Genomic DNA, 13,736 nt, shown 5'->3' on the forward strand with positions numbered 1-13,736 from the left:
TCGTTCTATTTTTATTTGAAAGTCAACTTTGGCCTTAAAGATCCCGAAGCATCTCTGCTGGCGAGGAGCAGGCTGCCAGCACCGCTCCCCTCTCTGCGGGACACGGGTGTGGGGCTTCACCCAGTCCCAAGCTCCAACAGCAGAGGGGCGACAGGCTCTTGGTCCAAAGTTGATCAGGAGCAGGCTGGCTCAGCCAACAAGCAGGAGCAAACCAGCAAGTCCAGCTAAAGTAGAAAGCTCTGCGCACTGGTGTGCTCTGAAAGCAAACCCTCGGCTCTGCAAGAAGCGCTCCCCGCCGAAGCTGGCCAGGGCTGAGCCTGGACGGCAATGCAACACAAGCCATCTCCGAAACACCACTTCAGGCCCCCAGGGGTTAATTTTTAAGCACGTTCTGCTGAGCTGTGCGTGGGCCAGAAATAAAAAAGTCCGGGTGTCAAACAGAAATCAGCCCAAAGTAAGAGTGTAAATGAACATCTGTGGCGCTGGGGCTTACCTCCGTGATCTGCAATGGTGGGGCGCAGTCAACACAAGAATGAAATGGGACCATGTGGGGAGGACGGGCACAGGCAGCAACACACACAGATAACACATTCCACAATGGGAGTGAGAGATGAGACGGGAGGGGGGTGTGGGGGGAAAAACTTGGAGTTAATACAAGTGCAAACCAAGAGAAGTGACTACACAATAGAGGAATTAAAAACACCCAGACATGACAAAAACCAGCTGTGCTACGGTAACACGGGGTGAAATGAAACGTAGCTAGGGGTCATAAACCCTCAGGAGCAGAAACTCTTCACCCCCTTTCTGGACTCTGGCACCTACAAGTCTCTGCCCTTCCTTCCATATCTCCGCTCCTGCAGTCACCGACCTTCTCTGGAGATGCCCAGACCCTGGAGATGCCTGTTAACTCTCCCATGCAAAGGATCCCATGGCCGTTCGCTGCACACGCAGCTTATCAGAAATGAAACTTATCTCTCCGAGCTCTTTCAAGAGGCTCTCCGAGCCCTTCCAACCTTGGGTGGATGCCAAAACAGCCCCTTTGAACGAGCATCATTATTGCGGTTGTAAAAATTTATTACCCTATTTACTATGTCAAGACTCAAACGCCTTCTCTCCTGCTCTTGCAGGCAGTGCTGAGCAGCAGGAAACTACCCTGGAGGTGTCTGACCACGTTCTGCCTTATAAAGGGTTTTTTACCATCGTAGCACTCAGAATAAAATTGCATTTCAAAGCACATGGCTTCCCCAGGGGACCGTGAGAAGAAGACGCGGCTCCTCTGCATCCCAGCGTACCTGGGTGGACTGCGAGACGGCTTCGTCGAGAGCCAGAGCCCGCTGGCACACCTCCTCCTTGATTTTGGCATACATGGCCTCAGCCGTTGAGTATTTTTTCTGCACCATCTCCCCTTCCTCGGGGTTGAGGTCCTTGAGCTGCGGTCCGATTTTCAGCAGCTTGTCAATATGAGGCTTGTGTTCAGCGATGGACTCTCTCAGTTGCTAGGGAATGGGGGGGGGTGGGGTGCGGGAAAGCAAAAAACACAACCCCAATTGAAAGCCGCTGCCTATTTATTTCATGCGACACCCCGAGAGCAGCGATTGTATCTGGTAGCGAACCCACACCCTGGATTTCTTGACCCCCAGCATCTGCCAAGCACATGGCACTCGGCTCTTCCTAACATGGCTATGGCTCTGCATGTGCCGGCACATCGCCCAGCACCGGTCCTTCCCCGGCACGGGGTCCCAACCCTCCCCACAGCACCGCGGGGGACACCACTGAGAAAACTTGCTTTGCAGCTCTCTACCCTAAAAGCACAAGGCAGTTTTCCCTGCTGCAATCAGGCAGGAGATCCGAAGGCAGCCAGGCTCCCTCGGGTGCAATCTGTATTTTATCAAGAAGCGCTCCAATGGAACTAGTGATTTCCACACGGTGCACTCGTGGCACGCTTGTAGGACACCGGTGGGGATCCCCAAAAAGAAGAGAATGGGGAAAAAAAAAAAAAATCAGAAAAATTCAGAAAAAAAGGCGTTCTTGCTCCTGTGAGCGCTGTGTCTCTGCTTCAGGTAGAAAAACTGATGGCACTGGAGGTTGCAAATGCTGCATCCTCTTACCCTCATGTCCTCCTGCTGCTGCTTGAGCTGCTCGTGATCGATGGCCGGAGGAGGCAGCTGGGAGATGAGGGCTTGTGTCTCCTCGATCCACGGGTTCAGCTCCTCGTAGGTCTCCCAGAACTGGTTGACCAGCACCTGGGCACGCTCCAAGCGAGCGTAGCGCTCCGAGTTGAGCTGGCTCACGGCTTCGTACTGTTGCACCAGGGACTCGGTTTTCTCCTAAAAAAAAAACAACAAAAAACAACCCCCCAAACACCAGAGGGAGGAGAGTTCTAGCAAGGGATGCAAAAGGGCCCAGGAAAAGCGCCAGCTGCACGCTGCGAGCTGGAAGAGCAGGAGGTGCCTTTGGTGGCTTTCCACGCGCACAAGCTGTAATTCCAATTAAAGCAGCCTCAGAAATCTCCACTGCCCCCCCCCCCCCCATCCCCAAACGCTGCAATAAAAACATGCAATAAAGGAGAGTAATAAATGTAAAGAGATTTCTGCTAACACTGGTGGGAATTACTAAAGATGGGGTAATTTTAAACTACTTCAGCCTGTGCAAGAGCTGAGCATTCGCCTCTCCCCCCCTCGCTGCCTCCCCCCGCCCCGCAGTGAAGAGCAGAGGGAGGCTCACCTGCAGAACCGCTTTTTGTTCCTCACCACACGTCCCAAAGATCTCATTGCGCTGGCTGAACAGTTCATCCATAGAGTCTTTGTGCCGTATAATGTCGATGGAAAAAGCCTGCAGAAAGGCAACGTCCAAAGAAAAGAAAGAAATCAAGAGCTGAACCGCCCCCCCCCAACCCCTCCGCAGGACCCTCCTGCCCGCGCCCGCCGTAGCAGAGCTCGGCGCCGCAGAGACCACGCAAAACTCAGCACAGGTGTCCTGCGGTGCACTGAAACTCCGGCTGAAAATGCAGGCGACCGCCTGTTTTTGCCACGACTCACCACACATCAGCCTCGCTCTTTCAAAGGGCTGACAACAGCTCTTCAAATGAGGTAGCGGCCCCTTTCCACACCCAGGGTCCTCACGGGGGCAAAAGCTCTGCCACCCGCTTGTGAGCGAACACGTGAACCCCCCCGAAACGCTGCTTTCCAAAACTGCACCTACCAATAACTTTGCCATTCCCAAGGTCCACGCCATTAACAGTGGGAAGCCAAGCTGAGCTCAATTTAACTCAGTGCTCAACGGTTCAGTCCCCCTCCTTCATAACAATATCCTTTTTTTAAAAAAAATTTATTTGAAAAGCCAATAAGCCTGTACGCTGGTCTGACTGCCGGGGCTGGTAAGGGAAGAAAAGGGCCGTTTATTTAAAGTGCACGCTCTTTCAGGCATGAGCTCATCTCAAAGATATAAAAAAAAAACAACCCTGCGTCTCTTTGTTCCACGTCTGGCTGCCGGGAGGGAAACGAGGAGTCCCCCACTGCAAGGAACAATGAGCAAAAAGCAAATGTAAAAGCACCCTCATTAATCAATATATACATTTCTCTAGATCCTTCCTGCTGCCAGCGCCTGCAAGCGCCAGGCAGAGCTTGCTGGCAGGGAAAGCCTTCGGAGGGAGCAGCTCACGAGGGGTCCGGGCAGAGCACCCATCCAGCCCTAAACGCCCATGCGAAGGTTTCGGCTCCTGCAATGGAGAGGAGCCTTTTTCCCTTCAAAGCCCAACGCTTCATTCCTCTAAATCCTCTTTCCGCCTCGTTTTTTTCCTTTTACTTACCAGGGACAAGCGTGGCATCTCTCCCAGAGCTCTGGGCTCAGCGCTCCAGGGCAAAGCCGCTCCCCCAACCCACCAGCCCATCACCCAAACCGCATCCCAGCGCATCCCCACCACGTACCTTCTGCACCTGCAGCTGAGCCGTCGTCTGGTCTTGCTCCAGGCGGATGGGCCCCAGAGCCATCAGCTTCCGCGTGGTCTCCGCCACCCAGGCCAGCTCCGCGTCTGCCGCCTGCTCGTACTGGTACAGGGGGAGAAGAGAGGCGGCACGGGTGAGTGATGGGCAGCAGGGATGGAGCACGTGGCAGGCTGGGGATGGTGGGAGACACGGGGGGACACAGGGGGGAAACACCTCCCTGGGGTGTGTGTGGGGGACACAGGCTTCTGACTCCATGTTCCCCTCCGAGAGGAGCCGCAGCCCCTGTCCCAGGGCTGGTGGCTCCTGTGGCTGCCCTGGGGGCACAGAGCATCGCTGCACCAGAGGTGCTCAGCGCAGCAGGGCACGGCCAAGCAGCCACCTTCCCCTACCCCCCGCCACCCGCAGGGAAAGGGACACGTCTGTTCAACGCTGGCACGTCCAGCTCTGCGGAGCCAGCGCTGCAAGCCAGCGCGAACAGTTATTCACAGCGCTCCACAGCCTCCGCTCCGTTCAGAACAAGCCTTTTTTTCAGAGAACCGTCCGCCTGGAACAAATCCCCGTGTGCTATCGCAACAGGGAATGACGTTTTTCCAAGTCTGGAAGTCACCTGTCATCGGTTTTACACCATCTACATCACCCATGCGAGCCAAAGCCGGTGGCAGGATAACGGGGTGCTGCAGCGGAGTTATCCCATCCAAACCACACACAACGGGACGGGTCAGGAGCCGGCCCCGCTGGCACACGCCGTTCGTTTCCCATTCATTTTCCATTCCAAATGGGATTTGGCCCCCGCATCGGGATGTGCTCGCTACCCCCCTCCTGCCACCACCACGCTGCCTGCAGAGCCCAGCCGCTCGCTCCCACACTCCCAAGAAAACCCGTCAGCCTCCGGCTGGGTTATTCAATTACCTGCTGAGACCTCTGAATAGCAGCATCGATCTCTTCCACCCTCTGCTTGATGGTGTCGCTGACCAGCTTGTAGCGCTCGTTGGTGTCTGACACCAGTTTATCCAGCCCCTCGCGGGCTCGCCAGGGAACCAGCTCCAGGAGAGCTCGGCTCACCTCATTCACCGTGTCCAGGACAAGCCTGTGCTCCATCACCTCCTTCTTCAGCTCCTGTGGAAGGTACCCATGGACACGTGTCCTTGTCAGCGCTCTGCAGGTGACAGCCCCCTCCAGCTCCTCCCCAGCCTCTCGGGAACAGCCAGCGAATTCCCGGCTGGCTCCCACCCTCACGTACCCGTCCCCCCAGTGCTGCTCCAGCAGCCCCCACCTTTTGCCTTTGCTGGAACTGGGGTATCTGCTCGCCAGCGGGGGACTGTCCCCCGCTGGAAGCCAGCTCATCCTCCACTTTGCTCATCCAGCCGGTGAGCTCCTCGTGCGTGGACTGGAACTTGGTGGCCAGCTGCCGAGCCTGCTCCAGCGTGCGCAGCGCTTTGGAGCTGGCGGCGGTGATGTCCGAATAGCGGGTCTTAATCCCATCCAGCTTCTCCTGGATCAGCAACACCTCCTCCCCTGCGAGACAGCAGCAAGGGGCGAACGATGTGGGGCTGGCGGGGCTGCAGGATGGCTCAAGCAGCCACCTGCCTTGTGACACCCCCCCCCCCCGCCCAATTTAAATAGCAAATTTCAGTCTTGCTTTTCTTTAGGTCAGTGCAACTTTGCAGCCTGTTTTTACAGGCAGGAAGCTGCTCTCAGACCCTGGAATGGGATGGAAGCACGCTGCAAAGCCTGCCTTTGCCCCAAGCCCCTAAGCCACCACAACCCAGTTCTCAACTAACGTGTCACAGCTCCAAGCAAAAAACTCCAGTTTGCTCTTTACTGCTCTTTCTGAGGACAAGAAACTGCAAGCCAAATTCTTTGTCACCACTCTTCCTGCTACACAGCTCCCACAAGGACAGAGGTCCGTCCATCTGCTCCGAGCAGACCACATCTGAAGGAAATGCATCGCCCCGACCTTTCTTCCCACTCGTAAACATAAACTCACACCCACGTGGCAACAGCAACAACTGCTCAGTATGGGAAAGCAATATTAGGAAAGGTCTGGGTGTATTTTTAACCTCTTTCCATGTGATTTAGCAGCTGGATGCAAGGAAAAAAACCCTCCCTCGCGTTGCAGGGCTGCTCAGCGCTGAGCATCACCACGCCGGCGGTGGGAACTGCCTGCTCATGAAGCTGCGAGGCTGGTGCTTGGGATCAACCCAGTGCTAAGCGGGAGCACTTGTGGCTCGGCATCCAGGTCTGGATGCCAAACAGCTACTTTGGGAGCATCCAAAAGGAAATTAGACCTGAGGGAGAACAGCCTGCCCCAAACAACGTATCCCTGCAGAGTATGGACTTCCCAGGGCAGATCATGTGGAGGATGGGGGGCTTTGCAGAGCCCCCACGCTGAGCAGAGTGTGGTAACCAGTGTTACCTGTGGTTTGCTTCAGCAGAGCTTGCCCGTTTCTAATGGCTTGGTCCACGTTCTTCTTCCTGTTCAAGATTTCCTCATTCAAAGCCTGGAGAGAAAATCAAACTGGGGTTATCCTCCCACAGGCAGCTCCCTGCATCCTGCCGGCCAGAGACGCTAAGGGGAGCAGGAACTGCTCCTACTGAGCATGGGAAGGGAGGACCACGGATCTGATACTTGGCCAGTATTCCGGCTATGGGAATTACTGGGATTTCTGGGACCCGAAGGCTCAAAGCTTAGAGCAAACCCATCCCAACCCACTGGATAAGTGTCACCAAAGAACTTGCCCTTGTGTTAGACATAACCTCACTCTTGAAAAGAGCTTGCATGGCCCCTGGGGAGTGGAAGCAGACGGCTTCCTCGGTGGCCAGCCTGGCTTGGAAAACCCACCGGGCTTTTCAAGTTCTCATTCTTGGAAACAGCATCCAGCTTTCTAAAGGCACAGGGTGGCCAAGCTCGCTCAGACATTGTTCACAAAGCAAATGAATCATTTGAAGTTCAAACCAATTTTTGGGGCCACAATTATTGTTTTTAACACATGAAACCTCTTTACGCTCCTCCAAGCCTAGAAGGGAACCAGCAGCGGAACAAGCTTTGCGAAATTAAAATCAGACCAGAAACGAAAATCAAACCAGCTAAATGCAACAAAATAAACAACATAAAGATGGAAGAAAATGGAAAATACCAGCTGGTCGGCATGCTGCTTCTGCAGGACGTCCCGTTTGTAATCCTTTACGGATACCGAGCCGAGCTTGTCCTCGACCTCAGCGAGCCAGTTGAGCACTTCCACCTCCTCCTCCCCAAAGAGCCTGGCGTTAGAGAGCGCCTGATCCAGCAGTGCTGCCTTCCGGCAGCACCGGTCGTGGACCTCACCGTAGCGGGTCTGCAGAGACTCTAACTTCTCTGCCAGCAGCCTCCGCTCAGCGGCACAGCTCAGGGAGGAGAGGGACTGCCCGACACCGACCGCCCGAGACACGTCAGCCGTGTGGCTCTCTATCTCTTCCTCTAGAGCCTGAATGCCGGGAGGATAAAATGGACAACAGAAAGGAAAAAGGCGTGAAAAGATGGATTAAACAAAAAAAAAAAACCACAACACAACAAACCACAAACCAACAAACCGCAACGTAAAAGGGAAACGGAAACAAGGAATGCGACTGAAGGAATGAAGATGTGAAACCCACCTGTGAATGGGCAAAGTGCATCAAAATAAAAGGAATAATTAAAAGAAACGGAAGAACTGCAATGGTTTTTCAATCCAAAGCCAGGTATTTGCTGCGAGGTGCGAAGCCATCAGTTTAATATTTAGCCCCACTGGTGGGTTAGGGTTTGCAGCCTTCTCTGTACATGAAGCAGCCTGGGGAACTCCTGCGATACTTCTCTGTGCCAAAATCCCTCCGGCCATGGCAGAAACGGCCACTGGACCCAATACCAACCACCTCCATCAGCAGCTCCCACGCACGCGCGGGTCCTACCTTGTGCCGACTGATCTGCTGCTGGATTTTGGCCGTCTGGGTACCGATGGGCTCGGAGTTGGCCAGTTTCTTCTCCGTCACCGACAGCCAGTCCGAGACGGGCTCTGTGGTTTCGTGGAACTGCTTTGCCAGGACCAAGATGTCCTCCAGCTGCTTCTGCCTATAGCAAGGAATAAAAGGCTAAGGAGCGGCTCCCCGCCAGAGCCCAGCATGGGAAGCAGCTTGGAGTACTAGGAAGCAGGAACCAAAGCAGCCTCGCTCCAAGCAAGGTCAGACACTGCGTCAGGCAAGCTGCAAACACAAAAATCAATGTGGAGAAACTGCAAAATAAGCTTTTTCCTGCAGCTGTGCCTTTAGGGTCCAGTTGCCCCCCCCAGGGAGGCAGCAGAAAGGCTCCCCTGTTGTGCTGCTTTTCTTATCACTGCATCTCCCAGATCCTCCGATGCGCCCAGCTCGTGGCCAGGCTCTCCGTGTTTCAGAGCTGCCCAGCCCCCCTTCAAAGGCAGCCCAGCACAGGTACACGTCCTAGCTGGACACTCTATCTAGCTGGCAGTGATCTAAAACACTGGGAGGGTCAAATCTGGCCCTCTGAATTGACTTCATAACCTCAACTACTGGTTTACGTAGCAACAAGTAACTCATAAACGACATTCAGGCAGCAGAAAGGTGTCAACAGGATGCTGCCGTTAAAGCTAAACGTTAATGCTTAAAGGAATAAAAATAACATCCATTCTCTGCAGGGAATTTGTTTAATCTGAGCTCTTCCCTGCCATTGTAAAGCACCGCTATCAACTTCAGCTCCCAAACAGGCTTTGATTTCTCATGTTTTCCAGCTGTTTCCAGGATGTATCTGCACAGAAATCTCCACCAGTTTCCCACGTGTTGTAACCCCGAGCTCCAGGGCATCAGGAATGGCCGGACGAGCCGGCCCCGTGTTTTTGGCCATCGGCACAGACCCCCTCACCTGCCGGCCGCCCTGCCCAGCAGCCCTGCCCAGCGGCGCTCCAGGCTCTCCAGCTGACCCACGATCTTCTCCCGGTCCGCCGGCTCGGCCGACTGCGCGATCCTGCCGCCCTCCGCTTGGATCATCTCGACGGTGGCTTTGCGATCGTCCAGCAGTCGCTGGAGCAGCTTTAGCGTCGGCAACGAGACGAAGGAGGATAAAAGTTACCAGATTGGATCAGCAGAACCTCTTCTAGCCCTCAGAGAGATGCGACCTCCAATGGTGGCTGAAAACCACCATAAGCGGGGGGCTGGGACCAAAGCCAGCCCAGTGGGACAGCCTCTGCCATCAAAACCAGTTCAAAAAAAATAGAATAATAATATGCTTTAATTTGGTCAGCCTTGAAGTGGTCAGGCAGTCGGACTAGATAGTCACTGTAGGTCCCTTCCAACTAAAATATTCTGTTTTATTCTGTTCTAGAAGAGATTCAAAGCACCCCTGCACCAGACAAGTTTTCAGGGGCTTCCCCATCCCCCCACCCCTCAAACTCCTCAAGTTTTTTAACTTTCATTTTAAATAAATTTCCTCTTCAAAGTCTCCGTACGTCGGACCAAGCCTCGGTAAGAATTCATTTCTAAAACCTTTAGCCACAACCACGCTTGAACTTTCATCCGCCTGCTCACGAGGGCAGGCGCCGACCCAGGCTGTTATCTCTGCAAACACTGGCACGCCTCGCCGCAGCTCCTACAGCTTGTACATTCGTGTTGTCCAAATAGCCAAACCGGTACCTATGCCAGCTCGCTCCTGACGCTGCAGAATTACCAGCACAAACAAAACTTAAGGCTGGAAAAACACGGCCGACCAGCAAAACCAGCAGGAAACTTCAAGAGGCAATGGGACGATGAATTAACGCTGGCGATTCAGACGATGGAGATAGCAAGCGTGGGCAAACGAGCTGCCTGTTTATGACGGTAGGATGTGGAGACCCACCGTGAATGAAGCAGGCTTGTGGACATCCCAGCTACGCTTTATCTGCTGCAGCTGGACCCCCCCAAATATTGCCTGGCTGTCCCCAGCTCCCCCTCCCACCGAGCCCATCGTTGCCCTGTGCCCGCTCACCTTCTGCTCCTGGATCTGGGCTTTCACCACCTTGTACTCGGCAGAGGGAGGTTTCTGGTTGGAGATGAGCTCCTCGGTGTCTGCCAGCCAGCTCAGCAATGGCTCCAGGGCGTCCTGAAACTTCCCACAGTGCAGCAGGGCTTCTTGCAGCTGAGCAACTCTTTGGGCCACCTGCATCCCAAAGACAAGCCCATCGCGTGGTCAGGCACCGACGCCGGAGCCTCAGCTCCCTGTCGATGACCCCCTTCTCCCAGCAGACCCCAACGGGGCCAAGAGAAACCAGTTAGAGCCCGTCCCCATGCTCTCACCTTCTTGTTGAGGGTGTTCCAGCGGGTGTTGATTTCTTCCATGTCATGCTCCAGCCCTTGGACATCACAGTTTTTCCCGGCGCTTTGGATGAGTCCTTGACCAACTCCATTGACTTGCTGTAGTTTTAGCTGGAGAGGATCCACTTGCTCCTTCTGGAACAGCTGGGGATGGGAAGTGTGGGAGAGAAAAGGTATTTATAACCCGTGAGCTGCTCTTACAGCCCCTCCATCATTCGACAGATCAAACAGGCTTTCTTCTCTAGAGAACATACAGTAGCTACTTGCGCTGATTTTACTAGAGTTGTGTAAGTTTGTCGAAACTCCTCCCTCACCTTGACCCAGTAACACAGATGTCACAGGCATTTGCTTGGAGCACAGCTTGGGGTCCACACGCATCCATCTCTGCTTTTTAAATGGGAAAATCCCTTTTTTCCAAGCACCAGAGTGAGGTGGAAAGAGCAAATGGGGGAAGAAATGAGAGCATTGGCTCTGGTCAGCCATCAGATTGGGAAATAATGCTCCCGGGGAAAAACCCAAAGCAATTCTCACAGTGATGCTATTGAGAACAGAGACCTGACATCACATGAGTTTTGTTAACCACGAAATTACAGACACTGAGAAGCTAGCTGGATTTCGAAAGACAAAGGCAATAGGCAATTAATGTGCTAGTCATTTACCGCACCGCGTATTTGGCATGGTCCTGCCTGGGAATCCTGTGGGGAAAAGCTTTTAAAACCAAAAAAGATTTGATAGGGAAGGGGGAGGAGAGCGAATGAAGCTCCCCATTGTAAAGAGAGGCAGCAGGGAAAATCCTGTTTCCGCAAAGGAGATAAGTGCTCTTTATCAGAGCCGTGGATCTGCTGCAGCCACCCGCTGGCGCGGCCACCCTTGCACGATTGCTCTCCAGCACTTGCCGGGGTGGCTGCAGAGCCCGGTCCCAAGGGATGAGCCTGCTGCTCCCCCGTAGCCAACAGCACAAGCCCCCCAAAAAGGGAGCGGAGCCCTTTATCGCTTGCTCTGGTCCCCTGGGCCACCAGCCCATCCAGAGCACAGGTCACCCCGAGCCAGCGCTGGCCGGGAGCGCAGCCCTCGGCCCTGGCACAACGTTTGCTCTTTGGGAAGCGGAGGGGATGGCTGCCAGCCGCCTGCTTTCTCAAGCGTGCCTCGTCCTCACGTGCCCGAGAACGTACGGACATGGACAGGATCGAAAAATTCCCACCGGGATGCAAGATCTCACCGAGCAGAGCAACGGCTCATGGATGGCACAGCTCTCCGGCAATCACTTTTGTCTCCGAAAGAACACAAGGCAGGCAACCCCCCCGGCAAACACATAAAAAACCCCGAACACGCCAAAAAAAAAAAGTTCCCAGCCTGCGCAACAGGGGCTGCTTTGACTTTCTGCATCCTGGTTTTGAAGAAAAAGCGATTTCCTCCCACTGGAGCTCAGCAAGTCAAGGGCAGGGAGGTATCGCTCCGGGACACGAACCCAAGGGTGTGCTGGCAGACACTGTCCAGAGCTGTTTGCTCAGGGAGAATTATACCACGGTTATAGGAAAGAAACGGTGACATGAAATCATCGATTCCCCGGCTGCTTCTCCTGTTACTGTTTATATATGGAGCTGGCTGTTAGAGCAGCCAAACCCACAAAAGGGCCAGGCTGATAAGTCTGGCATGTGGGGCTGGGTCCGAGCACTCCACACGCTTGGAAAACAAACTCCAGGGCTTTGGAAGAGGACGGGCAGGGAGGGAGCTCTGCTGAAATCCCAGCCATGGCGCCGCGGGTACCTGCGCCGCGTCCATCGGCGCAGCCCAAGCGCGTGCTGCTGCACAAGGCTTGGTACAAAGGCAATGACACCAACGGCCGGAGGAGCGAGCGTGTCCAACGCACTTGTTTTTCTTGGCTCGTCAAAGATTGCAGGGATTTAGTTCGCTAACCTCCCCGTGACTCAGCGTGGAAACAAATATTGAACATCTAGCTGGGCAGGGGAAGGTGCAGGGCGAGGTGTCCTGCCTTGGGGAAGGTGCTGGACAGGCATCTTGGCGAGCAGGACATCTGCTCTGTCACACCTCCTCCTCACTCCCAGAAGTACTTCCCAAAGCATTCCCTCTCTTTCTGCTTCCCTCCTCTCCCAGGCAGCTGCGCTCCTTAACCCCACCGCTGCCGAACGCCGAGCCCAGCCCCACGGTGGGAAGAACCAGCGTCATCCCAGTGCAGACACGGAGCTGCCAACACCTCCAACAGCGTTTGAGCAAAGGGAAGATTTATGGGGTTTAACAATCAGAGACGCTGCACCTAAAATGAGGGTCCCATCAGCAGGGACAGGCTGACACCAAAGCAGCGAATTTCAGACCGACAATGGCCAGAACCGATGGCTTTTTCCCTTGCCAAGGTCCACACCAGGTGCCCCAGCCCACACAGACCCCCCCTCCCCATGAAAACATCGCTCCAAGCCCCTCCACATGCACTTCTCAAAAGGGTGCCGCAGCCCAAAGGATGAGTAATTGTTACCAAATCGGGATTTTCGGCGCTGACTAACTTCTGATGTCTCCTTAGTGATATTTCTCCCTAATCCAGATGGCAGTAAATCAGCGCTCGGCTGTGGGAACTCCACCACCGAGGACTCTCTGGGCAAAAACTGCGAGCATGGCACGGCAAAGCAAATCCCCAAAGGGCAGAGAGAATTTGAGCCCCTTCCCGCATCCCGCACGCTTTCGGAGCCTCAGCACCTTATTGCTCACGTAAAACGCTGCAGGAAGCGGTGACTGCACAGGACAGGAATGATTTGCGCTTAATTTGTTTTACAGGATTCTCTCTTCCGACATTATTTTCTGCTGCAAAGACGGGAGCCACCCTGCCAGAACTCAGCCAGGTTTTTCTGAAGTCTGTGATTTGTGTCTGAGTGATCAACACGTACTTTAATAAGCCGAAAAACTTGAAGACAATAGTTCAGGTCATCAAGCAGTGATAATTTTTTACCTCCCCTACTAATAAAAATACACAATTCCCCTCCCACCGAAACTTTTTGCCTGCCAAATCCAAGCTAAACTCAGGAGGGAGAGGGCTGTTTCAAAGCCTGAACCCCCAGATCGTGGCCACGCGTTACGGAGCAGGTTCCCATCTCCCACCCACCCCTCAAGTGCAAAATAAAGCGATTTCTGTGCCTGAAACCCGGTCTGCAAGTGCCTGGGCAACAAATACCTCGTTATCTGGAACGAATCCATCTGGTAGAGTGAGAGGCCCTTCTGCGACGGCAGCGGTGGCGAGGGGTCCCTCCGTGCCCATGGGCACCTCTCCCTCGCCGGGTGCCGGGGAAGGGGCACTGCCGCATCTATGGGGATGGTGGGTGTCCCCCAGCACGGCCCCAGGGGGGGGTTGTGCGGTGGGTGCCACGGCGGAGGGTGCTCCTGGAGGGTGCACATGGAGCTCTGGGATGGCGGGTCCCTCCAGGGTGGGTGGGAAGGTGGAGGGGGGACCCTCCACGCCTGGCAGCATGGAGG

General features: G+C 54.6%; 1 protein-coding gene across 1 annotated transcript in view; it reads right to left on the reverse strand.

Moving 5' to 3' along the window:
• Positions 1–13,736, reverse strand: part of MACF1 (microtubule actin crosslinking factor 1) — a 111,980-nt gene that overhangs the window by 23,279 nt on the left and 74,965 nt on the right. The window contains 12 exon segments of the mRNA XM_056332466.1: positions 1,293–1,496; positions 2,109–2,327; positions 2,725–2,832; positions 3,927–4,046; positions 4,854–5,060; positions 5,218–5,459; positions 6,361–6,445; positions 7,082–7,408; positions 7,869–8,028; positions 8,833–8,999; positions 9,931–10,101; positions 10,239–10,400. Of these exon segments, the coding sequence (XP_056188441.1) occupies positions 1,293–1,496; positions 2,109–2,327; positions 2,725–2,832; positions 3,927–4,046; positions 4,854–5,060; positions 5,218–5,459; positions 6,361–6,445; positions 7,082–7,408; positions 7,869–8,028; positions 8,833–8,999; positions 9,931–10,101; positions 10,239–10,400 (2,172 nt within the window).

The sequence above is a fragment of the Falco biarmicus genome, chromosome 3 (genome assembly GCF_023638135.1).
Source record: "Falco biarmicus isolate bFalBia1 chromosome 3, bFalBia1.pri, whole genome shotgun sequence".
Taxonomy (NCBI): domain Eukaryota; kingdom Metazoa; phylum Chordata; class Aves; order Falconiformes; family Falconidae; genus Falco; species Falco biarmicus.